Below are 21,296 nucleotides of genomic sequence, written 5' to 3' on the forward strand. Positions count from 1 at the left end.
CAGTGTTTCATAGGCAAAACAGAATTCGTTATCTTTCCCCCTGAACTTTATCAATTCCTAACTCTCCAATTAGTCTGGAAAGTATGACTAATATACCAAGCTCACAACGTTGGTGTCTTTCTTGATTTCTCATTTGCACTTCACATACACATCCAATCCATTGCCAAATCTTGTCTAACTTTATGACATCTCTCACATACCTTCCTTTTTGTTTCTTCATACAACTACAAATATAGTGTATCACCTGGACTATGCTAGTTTCATTCTTTTGGTTTTTCAGTCTCTCCTTACTCTACTCTTATCTCCCATTGAGTTATCAAAATGATTTTCCTAAAACTGTTCTGATCTGATCATATTATTCCTCTCTATTCAAACGTCAGTGGCTCTTTATTACCTCCAAAATTGTTTGGTGGTTAAGGTACTTCATAATCTGACCCCTTCTTACCTTTTTAGTCTTAATTTTATATATATATATATATATATATATATATATATATATATATATATTTTTTTTTTTTTTTTTTTTTCCTCTTCTGCTTACTCTAGGATTCAAGTTAAACTGCCCATTTGCTGTTCTGGCAACATGACACTTCATCCCCTCATACTATGTCCTTGTATTGGTAATTCCCTATTCCTGGTAATTCCCTAAAATACCTTTTACTTTCTTTGCATATCCTCACATTGATTCTCATGCATAATGATTTACATGTCTCCCCCATTAAAATAGAAATATAGATTTCAAACTGGGAGGAACTCAGAATCCATTGAGTCTAACAATTCATTTTTGAGATGAAAAAAGAAATTGAGGCTCAAAAAGGTTGTAAGACTTTTGAATGCATGAAATTAAAAAGGGAGATTTGAACTCAGGTCTGCAGGATTTCAGTGCTAGCTCTTTTATTCCTTGTCTCCCCTCTGCTTCTCGGCCTTTGTTTTTTGTAGATTGTTATTTTGTAATTGTATCTCTATATGTCCTGGTAGCTTGATTTCCAATATACCCTGAATTTTGTAGTTATATTGAATGACATTTCTCTTTGCATTACATATTATTACCTTTTACAAGCACTATAAATAATATATATATTACATACATAATTTAATTTATTGTTTATTCTAGTATTATTACTAATGATCTGAATTTATTTTATTGTTGATTCCTTGGGGTTTTCTAAATAAATCATCATGTTATCTGCAAATGATGATAATTTAACTTTCACTGTGTTGATGTTTATGCCTTTATTTCTTACTCTTAATATGGTATGAGTATTACTTCAAGGACTATGTAAATAATAAAGGAGAGAGGAGCATTTTTACTTTATTTAATATTTATCTGGGAAGCTCTTAGCACTTTACAAACAATTAGCCATTTCATTTTTGAAAATACATTTATTATTTACATTAAAGCTTTTGTTTAAAAAATTTGCATTCCAAATTCTCCACCTCTTTTCCTGTCTCCCTCACCTATTGAGAAGGCAAGAAATGTTGTAGCAATTATACATATGATAATCATGCAAGGAAATAAATCTACCTGTATTTAAAACTTCCCTATTTCTGTTGAGGTACCTCTATTCTTCCAGTTAACCAAGTTCAAAATGGGAATCAACTATTCTCAGTTCTTACAATATATTTCCATACTTAGGTTTTTTTATTTAGAAATATCCTTTTTTATCATACCACATTGGGTCTTCCATTATTGTATTTTCATCATTTTTAGTTGAAATAATTATTTTATTTTTTAAGTTACTAAAGTTGTACATTTTAATATTATTAAATATGTTAATTATTTTCTTACTGCTCTGCCTGGTTTCATGGTATAAATTCATCTGTCATGAATAATTTTTTGAATTTGTCTATCATATATCTTTATAAAATATAGGTTTTCATAGAAGATATCTAGTCTTCTAGCTGGGATCTTATTTATTTTTCCAACACTATTATTGAGTTAAGTGGCTTTAACATTTATCTGTTTTATTATTCCTTAATTTATGTATTAAAATCTTATGTAACTTTGGTTTTATGTACTTTTTTAAATGCTTGAAATTCCCTTGTAAATCCATTTAGACTTAGGTTTTGTGTCTCTGGTAATTTATTTATGACTTAGTTATGTTTTCTGACAGGGGGGGGAGAGATCAATCTTGTTTTTTTACCTTGGAGTTTTATTGTTTAGTTAATTATCTCTTCCTTTTATATTCTCAGTTTTGTTAGGATATTGGCATGTACAATAGACTCTGATAATTTTTTTAATCCCCTGGTTTAAATTTAACTTTTCATTTGTGGGTTTATTAGTTTGATTTCTTTCATTATGTTTTTTAAGCTCATTTTGTTTCTCATTTAAATTTTTTCTATCTTTTTTTACTCATTTATTATTTATGATGCCATTGCTTAATTTTTATTTAGGTTTATATTTTTTAGTTGTGTTTCCCATATTTAATTACTTAAAATTATATTATGATATATAAAGTATCAGTTTGCTATTTCTGTGTTTATGCTTATAATGTCTCCTGTAATCTAGCACATATTATATATGATGTGACCTGGAAATCATATCTAGAGCATATATTTTCTTCAATGTTACCATTAGTAAAATGAGTTTCAAATGATTTTTTTTAACAAAAGTATATTTTCCTTGTTTATTTTTCTATTTATATATATATATATATAATTTTATTATCTAAGTCTTTTTTCTCATTCAGCTATCTTTTGTGAATTTATAATTTTTAAATATACATTTAATAATGATGTTATTTTATTATCTCTAGTGCCTTTCAACATAATGTAATTTTTTTGTGTGTAGCAGTATGAAGTATCAGATAAAAAGTGCTGGACTTGGGGCAGGGAAGATGTGTTCAAATCTTTTTAGTTCTTACTAGATGTATGACTTTTAGCAAATCCTCATCTCTAAGTTTCAGTGTCCTCATCTTTAAAATTGGGAGATTAGAATAGGATACCTTCCTTTCACCTTTAAAGTTATGATCCTTTGTTCTTTCTTGATAATGAATATTTTTATTTTTTCCACGTCTGATAGCATGAGTTGAATGACAGGTCTTTTTGCGTCTGATACTTAAGTGATTTTTGTTTCAGTTTGTTATTTTTTTTCATTCTATGTATCATTTTTTCTTTTTTTTTTTTTTTATATTGAATTTCATTGTTACTCATTCAGACATTTTGTCTTTGTCAAGGCAATCAGGGTAAGTAACTTGCTCAGTCATACAAATAGTAAATGTCTAGTGTCTGAGGTCAAATACTCCTGACTCCAGGGGGGTGCTTTATCCACTGTGCCATTTGCCTCTTTTTTGCCTATTCTTTGAAATTTCATTGTGGTCTCCTTTGTTGAATTCTCTTGCTTGGGTTTTAATGACTAAATTACTTTTTCTTGTTCTAATTTGATTCCAGTATATTCACAGTCTTTTCATCATCCACCCCATTTCTTTTATTCTCATTCACCTATTTGTTCCAAATTTTTTGACTACTTACTTTACTCTGACTGTTGCTTTAGCTTTGTTTTTTTTCCTCTTTACTTCCTTCCTTTCATTTTCACTCCTTTCCTTCCTCCCCATTTCCTTCTTCAAATCTTTTAATTTAAATAACATTGTTTTTACTTTACTTTCCTAAAGTTCTCATTTGCCTTATTTCTATCTCCATCTAACTTATTTCAAATTATATTGTTCTTCTCCTATAATTGATCTGTATTACTGCTTTCTGTAACACCATTTATGCTTCTTCCTTTGGTTCCATAGACACCACCATATACTTATGATTTTCTTACCTTCTTTAATTCCTCTTTTACTTTACTTTCTTCACTGATCCTTTGGCCATCTCATTTAGTCTCATGGTTTCAAATCACTTCTTCACAGATAATTCCAATATCTCTATGACTAGTGCTGAATTTTCTTTCCAAATTTCCTCCCACTTTCCATTTTCCCCATTGGCTTATAGAGTATTCCTACATGAATGTTACATAGCACCTCACATTCAACATTTGCCAAGTCTCAAAAGTCAGTGAAAGATTCCAGCTTAATGTAAAGAAGAAATTCATAACAATTAAAAGTAATTTTTTAACAGCTCACTTTGGGAAGATAAAGCATTCCCCATCCTTAGAGATGTTCTAGCATATAGTACTTTCAGGAAAACATTGAGGTATAATAGAATAAGGGAATCTGAGTCAAAAGACTTCAGTTTGTATCCTACAACACTTTGCAGACAGTCACCAATTGTGGTCTTGATTGAATTACTTATTGCCTCTGGGCATTACTTTTCTTTTGTATAAATATGTGGGTTGGACTAGATGTGCTTTAATGTCTTTTTGAGCTTCAGGTTTGTGATTTATGAAACTTTGATATGGGAAATTGTGGAATGATTTCATGCATTGTTTATGCTGTAGGACTATTAGACCAATTCTAGGATTCTGCAATTGCACAGATACTTGGAAGCTGTGAAAGCATGAGAAGTTTCATGGGAGACATTGTAGTGTATTGTAAAAGGATTTGGTAATCTAAAGACTCATTTAGCTTTAGACTTTTCAGCTTAGTTCCTGCAAAAGTCACTTATTTTTGTTTGATTTGATAATGTAGTTAGAATTGTACCCTTCCCTTGTTTAATATCTCTTTGGGGGATATAAGCTCAGTAGTAACACTGCTGGATAAAAGGGTATGCACAGTTTGATAACTTTTTGAGCATAGTTCCAAATTGCTCTCCAGAATGGTTGGATCTGTTCACAACTCCACCATCAGTGTCACATCAGTGTTCCAGTTTTCCCACTTCCTCTCCAACATTCATCATTATCTTTTCCTGTCATCTTAGCCAATGTGACAGGTGTGTAGTGGTATCTCACAGTTGTACTAATTTGCATTTTTCTGATCAATAATGATTTGGAACATCCTTTCATATGAGTAGAAATAGTTTCAATTTCATCATCTGAAAAGTGTGTTTTCATATCCTTTTGACCATTTATCAGTTAGAAAATAGCTTGATTTCTTATAAATTAGAGTCAATGAGGCCTTTATCAGAATCTTTAACTGTAAAAATGTTTTCCCAATTTGTTGTTTCCCTTCTAATCTTGTTTGCATTAGTTTTGTTTGTACAAAAGCTTTTTAATTTGATGTAATCAGCAAAGGAAATTCTTTACCAGGATTCTTCTACACAGATTAAGTCAGAAGTCCATTCCTTCCCTAGCCATTTAAATAAAAAAAATTTACAAAACTTCTTTGTTATTTTGTTATTTGTCAGGAAAGTCAGGAAAACATACATCCCCTCCTTCCCCTGCCCCTTCCCCCAATCAGGGGGAATCAAGGCACAGAGGTTACCTCGGGGTATTCAGAGACAAAAATAAAGTCATTGCCTCTGTCCCACACACAATTTAAAAATATTTATTTTATTGACATTTAATTTTTGTATCACCCAAATAGTCTTCTCTCTCCTTTCCAGAGAGTTATCTCATAACAAAGACATTTTAAAAACAAGAAGTAGAAAAGCCAAACCATTGAAACTGATAACATACATAGAAAAAAAATCTGATACTACATACATATAAAGCATTTCTGCAAATAAATGGAATGGGAGATATTTTTTCCTTCCATGGGACAAAGCTTATTCTTTTTCATTTCACACCATCCATTTTTGATTATTTTGTTATTGTTTCCGTTTGTATTATTGTTAGCATCATGTATATTTTGAAATAGAAATATTTTAAAATGATCTTTTCTATGTTCTATGGTCATTTCTTTTGACTCACTACATTCAAGGCAACGTTTACAAGATGGGTAAGCTAGGCCATGCTGTTTTTCAACATTATTAGTTTGTTAATGAATTGCTGATAGTTACCACCTTTGCTTTATAATAATAAACTGGCATTTCTGAGTAATAAGGCTGACTAAAAATTTTAAATCTAATTATGTATCTTTTCACATTTGAAGGAAGTGAAACTTCAATGAACCATGTCTGCCATGGAATCATAACTAATACTAATGTATTCCTATATCCCCATGGATATAAGTGGAGTCCTAGCTTGAATCTTTCCCCTCTGTAATATATGAAAGAAAAAAAAAAAAGTTGCCTTAAGTAGGTTAACAATATTTAGTTATACCTAACACTAATTGTAGTTTCAACAAACATTCTGGATTTTTTTCAGGACATTCCTGATTATAAAAAAAAATGTATGCTTTTAAAAGACTGTCTAAAAGAATTACTCTGTGTCATTGCACATGTTCCAATTTTTTAGCTCAGATATAGAACAGATGATTTAGAAGAAAAAGATAAAGGGGATGGTAGAAAAGGAGAATTATGAGTTGTTTGTAATTTTGTATCAAGGGATGATATAACCCTTGTCAAACATACTCTTGTCTGTCCTTTGTGGTTGGAGTTTGAAGCTACTCTTTGTTGCATACGATTTTATTAATAATCTATCGATGCTTAAAAACACACAAATGCATCATCATCATTCTCCATGCATCCCCTCCCTAACAAAACTTTGGAATAAAGAGGAAACAGTTCAGCCAAACAAATAGCATATCCCTTGTATTAAGAGTCTTTAGTGTTTAAAAAAGGGATCCATCACCTATCAAGAAGAGATGACTATGCTTAATTATTGGTCCTTAGGAATTAAGAGTGATTATTACATCAATTGGAATCCTGTTGTCCTTTAATTTTGTTTTCCTTTTTGTTATAGGTACAGTTTATTTTCGAATGACTTCAGATAATTATCTCAGTTCCTTCCCATTTGGCCAGCCTGGGGTTTTCCCTACTGGGTTGGATTTGTTCTTTTACATTGTTTCAAGTTGTGCTTTTCAAGTTCTCTTCAGGAACTCTGTGCACCATTACCTTCCTTCAAATTTTCTCTTAGCTTCTCTGCTCTTCTGACACCCACATCAAGTAACTTTAATTGGATAAGGCCCCTTTGTAGCAGAGTAGATACTATGCTTTTTTAAGAAGCTTTTTGAAACATTACTTCTGTAGTTTATGTTTACACCAGGGGCTTAACTGTCAATTCATTGCTTTCAGTAATTGTTGAAGTAGTTGGGTTTTTTATCCCTGCAAATAAGGAAACATTCTAACAAGTGAATAGATTCTTTGTCTCTTTTTCTCAATGAAAGAGAAAATCTCTTCTGATTTTGTGCAGCAAAAAGGTTGTTATTCTAGATGATGGCTTGTCCTTGTTCTCAAAAAAATCTCTTAGAAAGTAAGTACTGGTTGATTTTATATTTGATCTTCCAGTGCAATAATGGAAACCAGATTCTTAATTTGAGATCCTGTCCTGGCTTACTAGATTTGACTAAAAGAAGATTTTTGAGAGAGATAAAAATAAGTGTAGGAGGTATATTTATTAGATTTTTTGTTAAGTTAAGCAAGCATGCTAAAACATCTGCATTTAGAGCAGACTGTAGACAAAATTGTGAAGTAGCTCATATTTGTTTCTTTTGTGGTTCCCTTGGGTCCTCTTCAGGTTCCTTCCTATACTTCGAAGGAAGTCCCATCTTTCTAGTAGTTTTCAAGTATCCAGCTGCCTCCACCTGCTTCCTTCTTATTAAAATTTGGTCTTTAGAAAGAAACTGGTTTTGACCATTAATAATTTAGAGTGAATTTAAGTTTATCAAGGCATAACTATCTGAATTAAACTTCATTTCTAATTCTAAAAAGGAAGGTTTTTTTTTTTTTTTTACCTCTTAATTCCTTATAATAATTGGATAAATAGAAAAAGTATTTTGGGAATGGGGACAGAAGAAATGAATCAGTCTTATCAGATCTTATCTTTGTGCAATTCCGTTGTAGGAGATAGGCTTCTCTCCAGCCCTTCCTTCTTGAACTGGACCAGATTCACTCTCTTCTTTACCTGCATTTATACTATCAGGTATAGAGGTTAGGAGTGGGAGGGAGGTAGCCACCTTCTACAAATCATCTCAAGTACTGGGGGTAGGAAACACTAACTTTCAAGCGACCACCTGTGGGCTTCCTATGTAGACGAATGAGACAACAATTTGTCTTTGTCTTAATCATGAAACATTAATTACAGGAGATAAAGACATAACATAATAGTCCCCATACTATACTAATCTATAGTATAGACACTATACTTCTTGCAGCTTCTTGCATCAGTTAAAAAGCCTATCTCCAGTCAAGTAGTTTCAGATGTGCTATCAGATGTTTGCATCACCTTTTAGAACCTATTGGCTTCTGTTAACTTCTGTGTTTCACACACTAGGGTTCTACTCTGACTTTTCATGTCTCAAATAGAAACATACTCATGCATATGTAACCCTCTATTATCTTGAAAAATCCCAAATTTATATTTTTGCTTGATCACACAAATAATTAATATACCATTCCCCACAATCCTGAAACCGTTCTTTGATTTAATGTTTCTTAGCAATAAAATTCCATTTCCTAAAATGAGATGGGGATAAAAGCCATTAAAACCAACAGTCAATCCTTTTGCCACAAAGAAGTACTACTTTCTCACAGAAGTCTCTCCTTAAGCTATTTTTCTCTGTTTCCCATGTAATTTTTCTGACCCTTTTAGTAAATAAACTGTCCATGTGAGAAAGGAGGAATACTTTACAATGCCATGTGTAATATTGCATATCAGTCAAACATTACCTAAATTTTTCTTTTAGTCTTCTGTGCTGTTCATGAACTGGCATCCTAGACTTTAGAAATTGGTGTTTTTAAAGTAATTGTGTCTAAGCATCTTCAAATTATCAAAGATATTTCAATGCTTTCTGACTTTGTTTTCATGAGTCATTGTTTACTAGGGTCATTTTTAGAACCATAAACAGAATATAATTCATTCTGCCCCGGTGGTCCAAGAGGAATTTAAAAATGCTTCCTGTCCTATGATTAGAGGTTTAGAACAATAGAAACATTTATAAAAAGATTCTTTGATGACCTTTTCCATGCAGCTTTAACTATAATTCTGGTGGAAAAGGAACTTCTAATTGAGTAGAAATTAGTAACTCTACCCTTTGAATTAAAATTTATTTCAGCTCATTTATTTAATGGCTTTTGATTTCACTAATTCAGACTAATTGTGGGAAGGGTCAGTCAGAATTACTGAATTAAACAGTTTTGAAAAAAAAACTTTTAAATGCCTATGTGGAAGGCTCTGTCCCAGATGCTTCTTATACAAATGCAAAAGTGAGACAGACTCTGGACTATTAAAATGTTTGTATTATCGATTTTTTTTTAAATAGAGCTTTATTACTGTAGAGCACATATATCAGCAAAGGTTAATTGAATTACTAAATAAAGCTGAAGATGTGTGTAATTCAGAAACTTTGCTATTTAGCACCTTGATTTATTGCTATTAGTGCCATTGTTTTTACAAGTATTTGTGGGAGAGGATCTTTGTTGGGGGGGGTATCTAATCTAAGTTCTCATTTATATAGGAATTTAATATTTCTCATAGGTTGCTATTTATCTTTTGCCTTAGTACTTAGTAACAACAGGAAGGTTACTACTTAATAAGGCAACCTCTTCTGTCTTTTGACAATTATAATTGTTAGAAAGTTTTCTATATGAATAGAACTTCTTATTCAGCCACACAGATCAATACAATCATGTCTTCCCTATGATAGACCTCTAAATAATTGAAAATTCTGACGTTCCTTAAACTATCTACATTATCTTGCTTCCTCATGCTTCAAACCCCCAGAACACTATAAACTTGGTATATATCATGGTTTATATCTTCCACAGACCCTCTTCTGAGCATAATAGAGTTTTTCACTTAACATAATGCATTGTTCCAGATATAGTATGAACAGTGCAACTTGCTCTTGGTGTGGATACTATACTCTTCTAGTGAAGTGTGAAGGTTGCTCTAGATAACAAAATTTTAATTATAAGAGAAGCATAGTAGAGTCTGTATTTAGTATAGCTTTATAACTTAAAAAATAACTTAAATGAAATGTTGGATTTTAATTTAGAAGTGAAAAAAACACTCACAAAGTTATTTGCATTATTTTATAATGCTATCATTGTACATGGAGGAGAAGTGAACTAAACCTTGAGGAAGCCAGGAGGTGAAGATAAGAACTAGAGAGTAATGTGGGCATTACTTTGCCAGGGAAAAGGCATAAAGTTAGCACAAGGTACTTGAAACAGAGAGTAAATTATAGGAAATCTTAAAAATAGGAAGGAGCCAGTTTATAAAGATTTTTGAATTTCCTTTCTCACCCAATGCTAAGTACTGTTAATTTGTATATCTTAGATGTGGAATCAATGTCTGAATGAATTTTAATGAGTTCTTAAATTCAAGATGTGTGGTACAGATAAGAAGTGATATAATAAATGCTTCTAAGTGGACAAAGTCTTTTATACTGGAGCTAGATTTTAAGGGAGATGAATTTCAAATAAGTGGCTGCTAGGTAGCAAAGTAGATAAAGTTCGCTTGGAGTCAGAAAGTATTGAGTTCAAACATGACTTCAAGACACTTTATAGTTGTGTGACTTGGGGCAAATCACTTAAACCCTGGTTGCCTCAATTTCCTCATCTGTAAAATAAGCTGAAGAAGCAAATGGTGAACCACTCTAGTCTTTTTGCAAGGAAAACTTCAAATGGGGTCACAAAGAGTTATGTATGGCTGAAATGACTAAATAACAACAATCCTAAAAAAGAAAACCAATAGAAGCTATAAGATGAAAAACTGGGACTGGCATTTTACAGTAATAGTAAGAAGACTGATTTGACAAAAGATTATTACTTTTGCTAGTGAGCAATAGGAAAACAGTATTGCCTAAGTAGTCTGAAGCCATATTCTAGAGATTCTTGAGTGTCAGGTAAAATAATTATCAAATAAATTATCTTTTTTTAAAAATTGTAATGACTTTTGTCTTCTTCAACATGGATTTGCAATATAAGGGGGGGAAAGATGATTCTCCATTGTTAGGTTCTTACTGAGTGCTAATGAGATAATGAGATGATAGGTTCTTACTAAGTGCTAAGTGGGTACTTAACAATTCTCTAGTTCACACCTTTTGGTTCCAGCCTTTAAGGGGAGTTTTACCCCTTTGAACTTCTGGGGAGGAGCTTACATGTTTAAGAGGAGCAAGTTCATTGGTTGAAGTATTTTATCCCACAAGCCCCTGAGTTATTCCACGCCCATTCTCTAGGAGGATAATAACTTGTTTGAATGTTGGCTATATTCCTTCTAAGGCATTATTGAATAACTCACATTTTTATCACATGGCTCATAAAGATTTTGCCTCTAGAGGAATTGAAATTGATGCTGATATGTGACAGTCATAGGTTCTGGTCCTGGAGGATATGTTGCTGCTATTAAAGCTGCTCAATTGGGTTTTAAGACAGTGTGTGTGGAAAAAAGTGAAACACTTGATGGAAATTCAAAGGCAGTGAGCCTTTTAACTATGTTGCCAGTAGTCCTTTATTTCAGGAAGCACAATAATCTCATTCTAAATATCATCAGGCTCCTCGAGCTTTATATTTACAATTTGGAATAACAAGAGAGGAAGCTAGGAGAATAGTAAAAAGCTGTACAGCTTGCCTTCCTTTCCATGCTCCTACACTCCCTCCAGGGAAGAATCCTCGTGGTTTGAGACCCAATGAAATCTGGCAAATAGATGTGACCCATTATAAATCTTTTGGTCATCTGTCTTTTATCCACGTGATAGTAGATACCTTTTTAGGATTCACTTTTGCAGGGCCAAAGTCAAAATAGACAGCCTGAGTTGTCACTGAATTCCTTATCCAAGCATTTGCAATTATGGGTGTGCCACAAGAAATAAAAACAGATAATGGACCTGCATATTCTTCTAAACATTTTGCACACTTTTGTGCACAGTATAAGATTTTACACACCACTGTAGTAGAGAGAAGAAACAGAGACATTAAGACACTCCTCCAAAAACAAAAGAAAAGGGGAGCTACAGGTAACACTAGAGAACTCCTAAATTTAGTTCTATATACCATTAATTTTCTAATTTTTGACAAAGATGCATTGGCTCCAGCAGACAGGTTTTATAACCCACCAGAAGGGCAGTGTCCAGTGCGAGCAGCTCCACTGTCCTTAGATAATCGCCAGGTGATGTGGAGAGACCCAGAAAGTGGTGAATGGAAGGGACCAGATAGGTTAACTGCTTGGGGGAGAGGATTTGCTTGTATTTCTTCAGATGGAGAAGGAATCAGATGGGTGCCAATGAGTGATATTCGCCTTGTCCATCAGAAAGTGACAGAAAAAGAGAAAGACCTCAAAACAAAGGAGAAAATCTAAGAAACATCTGACACTGAAAGAGCATGGCTAATAAGAAGACTGTTAAAGAACTTTAAAACCAGCAGGAATAATTAGATTTCTTAACACAAGATGAGACTAATGGACAATGGACTTGTGGATATTTATAAATTTTCAATTTATGATTATTTGATCATGTTATTTGTTACATACTTCTAGTATGTATTATGTTACTATGTTACTATGTGTTTATGTAATCTATGTAATTATGCCTCCCATATTTGATGGATTTATGTTTCAAGGTCATGACCACCCTATGTTCTAAATCAAAAGAAAGAGGGAGATATTAGGTTCTTACTAAGTGCTAATGAGATAATGAGATGATAGGTTCTTACTGAGTGCTAAGTGGTACTTAACAATTCTCTAGTTTACACCTTTTGTTTCTGGCCTTTAAGGGGAGTTTTATCCCTTTGAACTTCTGGAGAGGAGCTTACATGTTTAAGAGGAGCAAGTTCATTGGTTGAAGTATTTATCCCCACAAGCCCCTGAGTTATTCCATGCCTTTTCTCTAGGAGGATAAAAGAAGCAACATTGAGCAAGAGAAGGGAGACTACTCTAGGTCAGAGTTGGGACAACTCTCTACAGGAAGAAGAGTCTGGCCGGGAGATTGAATTGAGACAGCAGATCTCCTCCCAGAGAGCCATCAGCAGTTTCTGGAGACAACAGAAAATTACATTTTGGAGCCCACAACGTGGGGCAAGCACTTTTGTTTATCCTGACAAGGACTTATTCTGAACCCTTCAGAGGAGCTAGCCTGGACCTTCACACTCCATAAGATCCATTTAAATAGCAAGTGCCCCTTGGACTTATAAAAGATAATATAGGAAGTTGGACAGTTATAAGTAACCTGTTAATCATATGGTGGCCTGACTTTTCTAGCTTTAGTTTCATCCACTTGTCAGTTGATTACAGAGATTTTAAACTCTGAATTCACAGAAACACTTTTTTCTAATTTGTAGAAACACAATAAAATGATGTTTTGTTTTGTTTTGTTTTTTTAATATAGATTCATACAAGTATCAGAGACCTCAAAGGCCATCTAGCTTATTTCTTTCCCTTCCATTTAACAGATGAGAAAATTAAGCCACGGAGAAATTAGTGATTTACCTGAGTGCTCCCTGACACTTAGTGCAAAATTTGAGTTTGATATACTATATGCTGAGCATTACTTACCTCTTTTGAAGGCAGAGGTTGTGCCTCAGTAAATCTTTATCTTTGATCAATAAAGATGAAGGCATTAACAATTGTTGGCTGAATGACTATTCCTATTCTGGTATGGTTCTGAAACTCAGTAGGGTTAAATGACTTGTTATAAAGCCATATGGGTTATATGAATGAATGAATAATTTTTAAAAATTATTAGGTACGTATATGCCAAGCATTGTGGTACCATAGATGCAACGAGATTGAAAGATCATTCTTGCTCTAGAGAGGAATTCACAGTCTGATAGAAGAAGACAACACATTTAGAGCCAATCTAATGGCTTTAAATTGGGTCATTGGGTGTCAGTTCCATTACTAAAACAATATCTGGAGAACCATTGGACAAGTTGTAGGACTTTTGTTGTGAGATTCAGTAAGTATGGCTGCTGAGGAGATGGGTCTACATAGTACTTTCAGAGATAATTACTGAATCTCATCTCCACAATAGTCATTTACCTGAATAATGGCTATAGAGACTAGGTTGGATACAGAGCCCATCATCTGCTATTCTTATAGTTTGAGAATTCAACCACAGTTTATGCTAATGGGAATTAACATTGCAAATCCTTTCTCTATAGGATTGTTCCTCTGGATGATGGATGCCAAAGCCTCCCCCTTATTGGGGAAAGAGTAGATAGTTTAGAAGGCATGATCTCTGACTTAAAATCCAGCATCATTTCCTTTATACCTACCATATTACTCCTTCTTGGGACAAGCATAAGCCATATTTCTAAATCTTAATCCCTTGGAAAGAAAAAAAAATACAGATAAAAATTACTTACTTTTTATCTTAATTCTTTTTCATACCTTTGAGAAAGGTGCTAATATTAGAAGTATTTGTGATTTCCTCCCTCCCTCTCCTCCAGCTAGGGAGGCCTGTAAAAAATTTCCTCTACCAATGGAATTTGGAACAGGTCTACGGCAAATAAATGATTCCTAAGTAGTTTCAGGAAACACATTGAGTTTAAGAAATTTAGTTATGGTCACATACCTAGAGAGGGTCAAAGGTAGAATTTGAATCCAGCCTTTTTGACTCCAGGTCCACTACCCTGGGCTATCTCAGATCCTAATAGTGTTGTTGTTTCACCAAAGCCAGAATATAAGAATGAATTACCTTCAAGTCACCATTTTCTTGGTCTATTCTAAGCTCTTAATCATGATATATAAATTTATATTGTATTTATTAGTCTGTCTCATTCCTGCTAGTAGATGATAAGCTTCTTGAGAATAGGAACTCTGTTCTATTTATCATGATGTCACCACTGTTGTGCTTAATAAGCATTTATTAATCAATGTTTGTTGAATTGTTGAACTCCAGGGTGGTCTGGTTGACTCATAAGGTGGAAAATTAGCTACAGTAATGGATCATTTGTTGTTGTTATTAAAATCAACATATGGTGTCTTGATTTTGTAATTCCGTGAAATGTACAGTAGGAACGTGTGATTTTCTGTGACTGAACTCAGAGTTAATGGGGTGCGGTGGAGTTTAAAGATGAGCTGAGGTAGTAATGACAGGTAATGGGGCAAAAGTGGGGACAGTGGGAAAAGAGAAGAGAAAGTGATATAGAGGGGGGGGTGGGGGGTGGGGGGGAGGAAAGAGAAATAGGGAAAGCAAAAGCATTAGTAGCCATTGGATTGAGGGCAGAGCCAAAGAAATTTAAAGAAGATCAGTAGAAATCTAAGTGGATGATACATTAAATGGGTATAATGATCAGAGAGAGGGAGGGGAGGGAGAGAGGAGGGAAGGAGGAAAAGAGGGAGGAATGGAGAGAGGAAGAAGGGAGAAGAGAGGAAGGTAAGCAATAGATGGATTAGAAATAGAATAGAACAACAGGCAATTTAAAGGGTCAGTCAAGGAAAGGAACTAGGTGAAAGACCAAAGAAGCAGTGACTAAGAGGGGAAAAGAAATGGGCATAGATGGGATATAAATATCAGGGACCAACCACAATATCAGCGTGAATGGTAAAGGAAGGAGGCAATGAAACAGAGAGTAGTAAACAGTGGCCAGAAAGAACTTGAAAATTTAAAGGTATTTAGGGCAAGCAGAAGGAAGCCATATGCAACATTGAGTGGCCTATACAATATTGTCTCTTCAGTTAAATTCAGGAAGTATTTATTGGAAACTTACTGTGTACTCGGCACTATGCAAATATTTTATAGGTTGTAACTAGTAATATAAATATAGACTTTAGAGTATAAAGAGTAAAATGTGTGTATGGGATTTGGAAATGGATAGCATAGTGACACTCCCTAGCTTATAAACACATTCACAGGCATAACTTGCTTAGCACCATATTAGGGTGAGGATATAAGAAAGGGTCTTTCTGCCAACATAGTCTACATGTTTTTTGGCTGCTGATAAGTTATTGGAGCTGGTAATGATGGTATGAGAAATAGTAATTCTTTTCTAGTAGGATAATCATGAAGATGGGGAAAGAGCAAGAAATGATAGAAGCCACATTTTTTGTTATCCAGAGTTCTGAATTAGAAACTGTATTTGAGAGTTGTGAAAAACTTTCTCAATCATCTATTTCAAATCCCTAATTTACGAATGAGAAAACTTTGGCCCAGAGAAGTGAAAGAACTTGGAATTTATTTTTCAATAGAGATGTTATTTCAGCTATAGTGTGGATTAAGTTGATTTTAGAGTCTGGACTGGAACTAATAATTTAATTGTTTTGGGAGCAGAACCAATAATTGTATTTAATTATTAAATAATCTTAGGAAATTTTAATAATTTCATTTATAAGGGAAAATGTTCTGGGGTTCAAATAACCAATAAAAAATAAATTTTTGAAATATAATCTGCAAGTAAGTTGGAGACTTCCTGTACTTTAGGGTCAATTGTACTTAATTCTTTTAAGAACAATTAAAGAATAAAACAAAGTAAAGTGAGAAGCATGAAAACATAAGTAGATTGTCAGTATTTTCAACTCTTGAACAAGTCAACATATAAAATGCGACCCTTGAGTGAGAAATGTTTTAATTACCTGAACCACCTTAGTTAAATATTTAGTTCTGAAGTCACTACCAGGGACCAAAATGTCATGCAATGAATGATTTTATGTAATAAAATGCTTCAGAAAGTACAAATATTCAGCTTGGTTTTATATCTGATAAATTGTTATGATAGTCACACATCTTGTCATGTGCTTCCTTACAGTATGACGGACATTCCTTATCTTTCTTTAGAATTTTTACTTTCAGGAAACCAAGATAAGGCCAATATGCTTCTGTGTACACTCCAATTCTGCAGTATGTGTATAAATAATATTTAGTATCTTATTCATGAGGGATATCTAACCATCTCCCCTTTCCTTTCAACTTTCTAGAGAACAACCTACAACCCAAAATAATGCATCAGAAAATGCTTATGTACAATAATATATATATATATATATATACATATATATATATGTATATATATATATATATATATATATATATATATATATATATATATATATATATATATATATATATATATATATATATATATATATATATAAATGATATCATATTGCATGCCTTTTCAATGATTAGGGGAAGGACTGAAGGGGAAATGAGATTTGGAACTCAATTGAAAGAGCATGATTGCTGAAAATAAATAATAATTTTATTTTTTTAAAAAAGCTTATTTTCTACAGGAACTATTCAATCTGATAATACAAAGTATCTCTCTCCCCCCCCCCATATATATATAATACATAATACAAAATACAAAGTAACTTAGTATGTTACATTTTGTATGTTAAAAATTGGTTAGGGACTCACATATCCCTTACTTTGTTGACTCTTGTCTCTTTTCTCCTGTAATTCCTTCACAAGAGATCCAACTGATATACTTGAGAAGTTCTTCCATTGTATGCCATATAAGTACTAGTATAGCATTTGGGATTTCTTTTATTTTCCTTTTCTTTTAGACTACATGACCAGCCCATGCCTTTTAATGGTCATTCATCCCTTTGATGGTATACAGTGGAAAGAGTAGGGAGTCAAAGAATCAGTCAATCCATGAGTATTGATTAAGCATCTACTATGTACTAGGTACTATGCTAAATGCTAGGGATCCAAGTGTAAAGAATGAAGCAATTCATTTTATTGCATTTTCATAGAGGAAGCAAAGAGTTCATATAAAAATATATCTGAGTTAAGATCTTATCTCTGACTTTCAGTAACTTTGTTACCTTTTGCAAGTCACTTAACTAGCCATCAATTTCATCATCAATTATGATTAATTGATATTCCTTGGATTCGTTCATTATAATATCCTGAAGTCATTTTGCACTCTATAAAAATTATAATAGAAGCAATGCTTTTAAAAAGAATTAAGAATTAGTGTTCCCTTCCCTTTCCCTTCCCTTTTCTTTCCCTATCCTTTTGTCTTTGGTTGATATAATGTCATTCTCATTCAACTAGGGTTCTGGTGTTCTGACTAAATATAGGGAGCTTATGTGGGCCAAATTAATTGGTAATTCCTGGATGCATAATGAGCTTAGTATTGTAGATATAGATATAGGTTTTTCTTTGGGATGGTGATGGCATATTTGAAAATAGGCCACTTTATGATTTTTTCAGTTTTTCTGGCAAAGTAGCTCCATTGTTGAGAAAGTTTTCAAGGAGATAGTAGCCTTGATCAGACTCCTCTTTAATATGGGGTATTCATACATGAGAATGGCACCCTTGTAAGGGAGGGGATTGTTAAATAGGTGGTACTTTATGCAATTAAAATTTTTTTTTTCCATTCTCTTTCTTTAATTCAAGTAAAAAATTACTGTTATGGAAATGTTTTATGTGATTGCACATGTTTAGCCTGTATCTGATTGCTTATCATTTTATGGAGGAGGGAAGGGTAGGCGGGAAGGAAGGAGGAATTATGGAACTCAAAACTGAAAAAAAAAAAAAAAGTTAAAAATTGTTTAAACATGTAACTGGGAAAAATAAAACAAATTAAAATATCTTTATAAAGTAAAATATATTAAAATTTAAAAATAAGTGGGGCTTTGATCATGGAGGAATTGAAGTCAGATCCAAAAAGAAAATTTATGTTTTGATTTAAAAACTAGAGCTTAAATTAAGAGCATATCTGTAGTATAATAGCTTTATTTCCCTGCTATTTATAAGACAACTAGAGCTAGATTTATGCTATTAGAATTATAGATTTTCTGGAATTGGAATAGTGTCTGTAGTTTCAAGTGAAAGAAGCTTCAGTTGTCATTTTTTCACAGCAGTCACTTTTGAGTCAATGATTGCATGTATGTATGATGATGTAATAGGCTGGGTTGTCCTGTCACTGACGGTCATTTTGTCTACATTGGCTTCTAAAGTTGACATGGTTTCTCTTGTATTTCTCCTTCTAAACAGGGAGAATCACGGATCCTCAGAGTGAAAGTTGTTTCTGGAATTGATCTTGCAAAGAAAGACATCTTTGGAGCAAGGTATGTGCCATTTTTAATAGTTCAAAAAGCAAGGAAAAGCAAAGTCAAGAGAAATGGTAAGGTGATGAAGATGAGGGAAAGCATATTTTCCCTGTGTTCTATGAACAAAGAAGAATCGAATTAGTCCAAAAGAAATATGAGATGTGCAGAATCAGAGAAGCTACCCCAGATATTCATATGGAATTTTTTATCCAATCTGCGGCAGAGTATTTTGAGCTCATATTAACCTGATCAGCCACAGTTAGACATATTATAACTTGTCTCCAACATAGTGATGCCATTTTGGTCCTTTTTGAGTAAAAGAGACAACAACCAACCAAAGTGGTCCTGAAGGGTCCCACAGTTTGTAGTATAGTAAAGAAGAGCTTCCTGCAGCATTAACCATTAGCAGTTTTTGTGAATGTTTGGGATTCTGGCTTTTTGTGAGAGGGGGAAGGAAACTCTAACAGAAACAATGCTGTCATGTAGAATGTTTCTTATAAATGTGAGAATATTGCCATTATGAAAAAAAAAAGCATTATGTTTGATGTTAGAAGTATTTGAAATCACAAGCTCTTGGGTCAGGAGGACTGAGTTCAAATTCAGCCTCAGATACTTGACATATATTACTTGTGTCATCCTGAAAAAGTCTCTAAAGCAAAAAAAAAATTTTTTTTAAAAAGTGCTTGAAGTTAGTTGAAAAGTAAACTTTTGTTTGGAAATATTGTTATTTTAGTTTATTTTGCAAGAACTTTTTCTAAAAGAATTTTGAAGGAGTAGGGAGTATCACTTGTAATGTTTATCTGCTTTTTATTGAATAAATCTGCTTAATTAGCATATTCATCAAATTGGTTAAATGAATTAACCTAATGGTGGATGTAATTTGTATCTGATCTGCATTAGGTTTCTAATCAGATTTCATGGAACACAGAATTTTGTCTTCTTAAAAGCTTCTAAGAAATCTTAGGGATGATCTGTTTCAGAAAAAAATATATTTTAAGTGAAGTGATAGAGAAGTGAATCTAATTTAACCAGCAAGAATATATTAACTTGCTCAAGTTACTGTAGAAGGCCTTAAATAGTAAGGAAAAGTTTGATTTTACTTAATAGGGGAAATGGGGATCCATTAAAGGTTCTTGAATGAAGAGCTCTTGTCATTCTGTTAAATGAAGAATGGCCAGATTATTCTTCTAGAAATATTGACTTTATCACATCTTCTCTCTCTTTTTTTTTCTTAATCATCTCATTTACTCCCATGATACTATAATTTTTATATCTATCTATTCATCTATATATAGTCTTTTCTCTGCACCACAGGCCTGAAGCTCTATTTATCAGATACTGGACACTCCTTATCCCACACTGCTGACAAAGTAATTTTCTTTAACTATAGTTCTGACCATTTGATTTCTTTCCCTAATCATTCAACTATCTATTCAATGTGGGACCTGGAGTGAAGAATCCTGATTTCAAGTCCTGCCTTAGACACTAACTGTATATTTCTGGAAGAATTATTTATAGCATGCTTGCCTCAAATTATTTATCTTTAAAATGAAAATAATTATAGCATCTATCTCCCAGGATGGTTGTGAGGTTAACACAAGATAATATTTGTAAAGTACTTTGCAAATCTTAAAACACTGTACTAGTTTTTTTCTTCATCATCATCTTCACCAACACTACCATCACTACCAAAATAAAACTACTCTGGCTTTTAAAGCCCTTCACAAACCTCTTTCCAACTGATCATCCAGCTTCATTTGATAATACTCCCCTTTCTATATTTGATTGGTCAGACAGTTGTCTTTACTTCTTAATATAGCTATGTACAAATATATATATATGGTTTTTTTCTATAGCCAGTAATATTGATTCCATTTTGCTTTTCAGTATAAAGAAAGATGACCCAAGTTACAGAATTCTAAAAATCAACTATCTCCTCATACACATAATAAGAGATCATAAAACTTTGGAGGTTAATCATAAAAAATATTATAGTAATTCAAAATTTATTGGTCCTGCCATACAATATGTCATCTCTACCAAAAAGAAAAGAAAAGAAACTATATGTCTTGACAATTGATTTGATAGAGGATAAAAAAAAAAGAAAGTAATTGAAGATGGCACATGGGTTTTGATTGGGAGGTTGGTGATATCTTCCACATTAAATAGGGAAATTAGCAAGAGAGGAAGATAGTGAGATTAATAATGACAAGTTCAGTTTTTTACATGTTAAGCTGATGATATCTGTGAGATGTCCAGTATGAAATGCCCAAGAAATAGTTGGAGAAGGGGGAATGGAGGACTGTTGAGAGGCTAACACTAGACAAATAAATCTGAGAATCAGTCTTATAATGATAATAGTTGAAACCTTGGAAGTTGATGAATTTATGAAGTGATATAGTAAAAAGGGAGATGAAAGAAGAAATAATACAATTAT

General features: G+C 33.0%; 1 protein-coding gene across 8 annotated transcripts in view; it reads left to right on the forward strand.

Moving 5' to 3' along the window:
• The window catches only part of NEDD4L (NEDD4 like E3 ubiquitin protein ligase), a 453,149-nt gene that overhangs the window by 124,956 nt on the left and 306,897 nt on the right, over positions 1 to 21,296 (forward strand). For all 8 annotated transcript variants that reach the window (XM_074279441.1, XM_074279439.1, XM_074279442.1 and 5 more), the window contains exon 2: positions 18,804 to 18,877. In XM_074279441.1, coding sequence (XP_074135542.1) covers positions 18,804 to 18,877 — 74 coding nt within the window. The remainder of the gene's footprint in view (positions 1 to 18,803; positions 18,878 to 21,296) is intronic.

The sequence above is a fragment of the Sminthopsis crassicaudata genome, chromosome 1 (assembly GCF_048593235.1).
Source record: "Sminthopsis crassicaudata isolate SCR6 chromosome 1, ASM4859323v1, whole genome shotgun sequence".
Taxonomy (NCBI): Eukaryota; Metazoa; Chordata; class Mammalia; order Dasyuromorphia; family Dasyuridae; genus Sminthopsis; species Sminthopsis crassicaudata.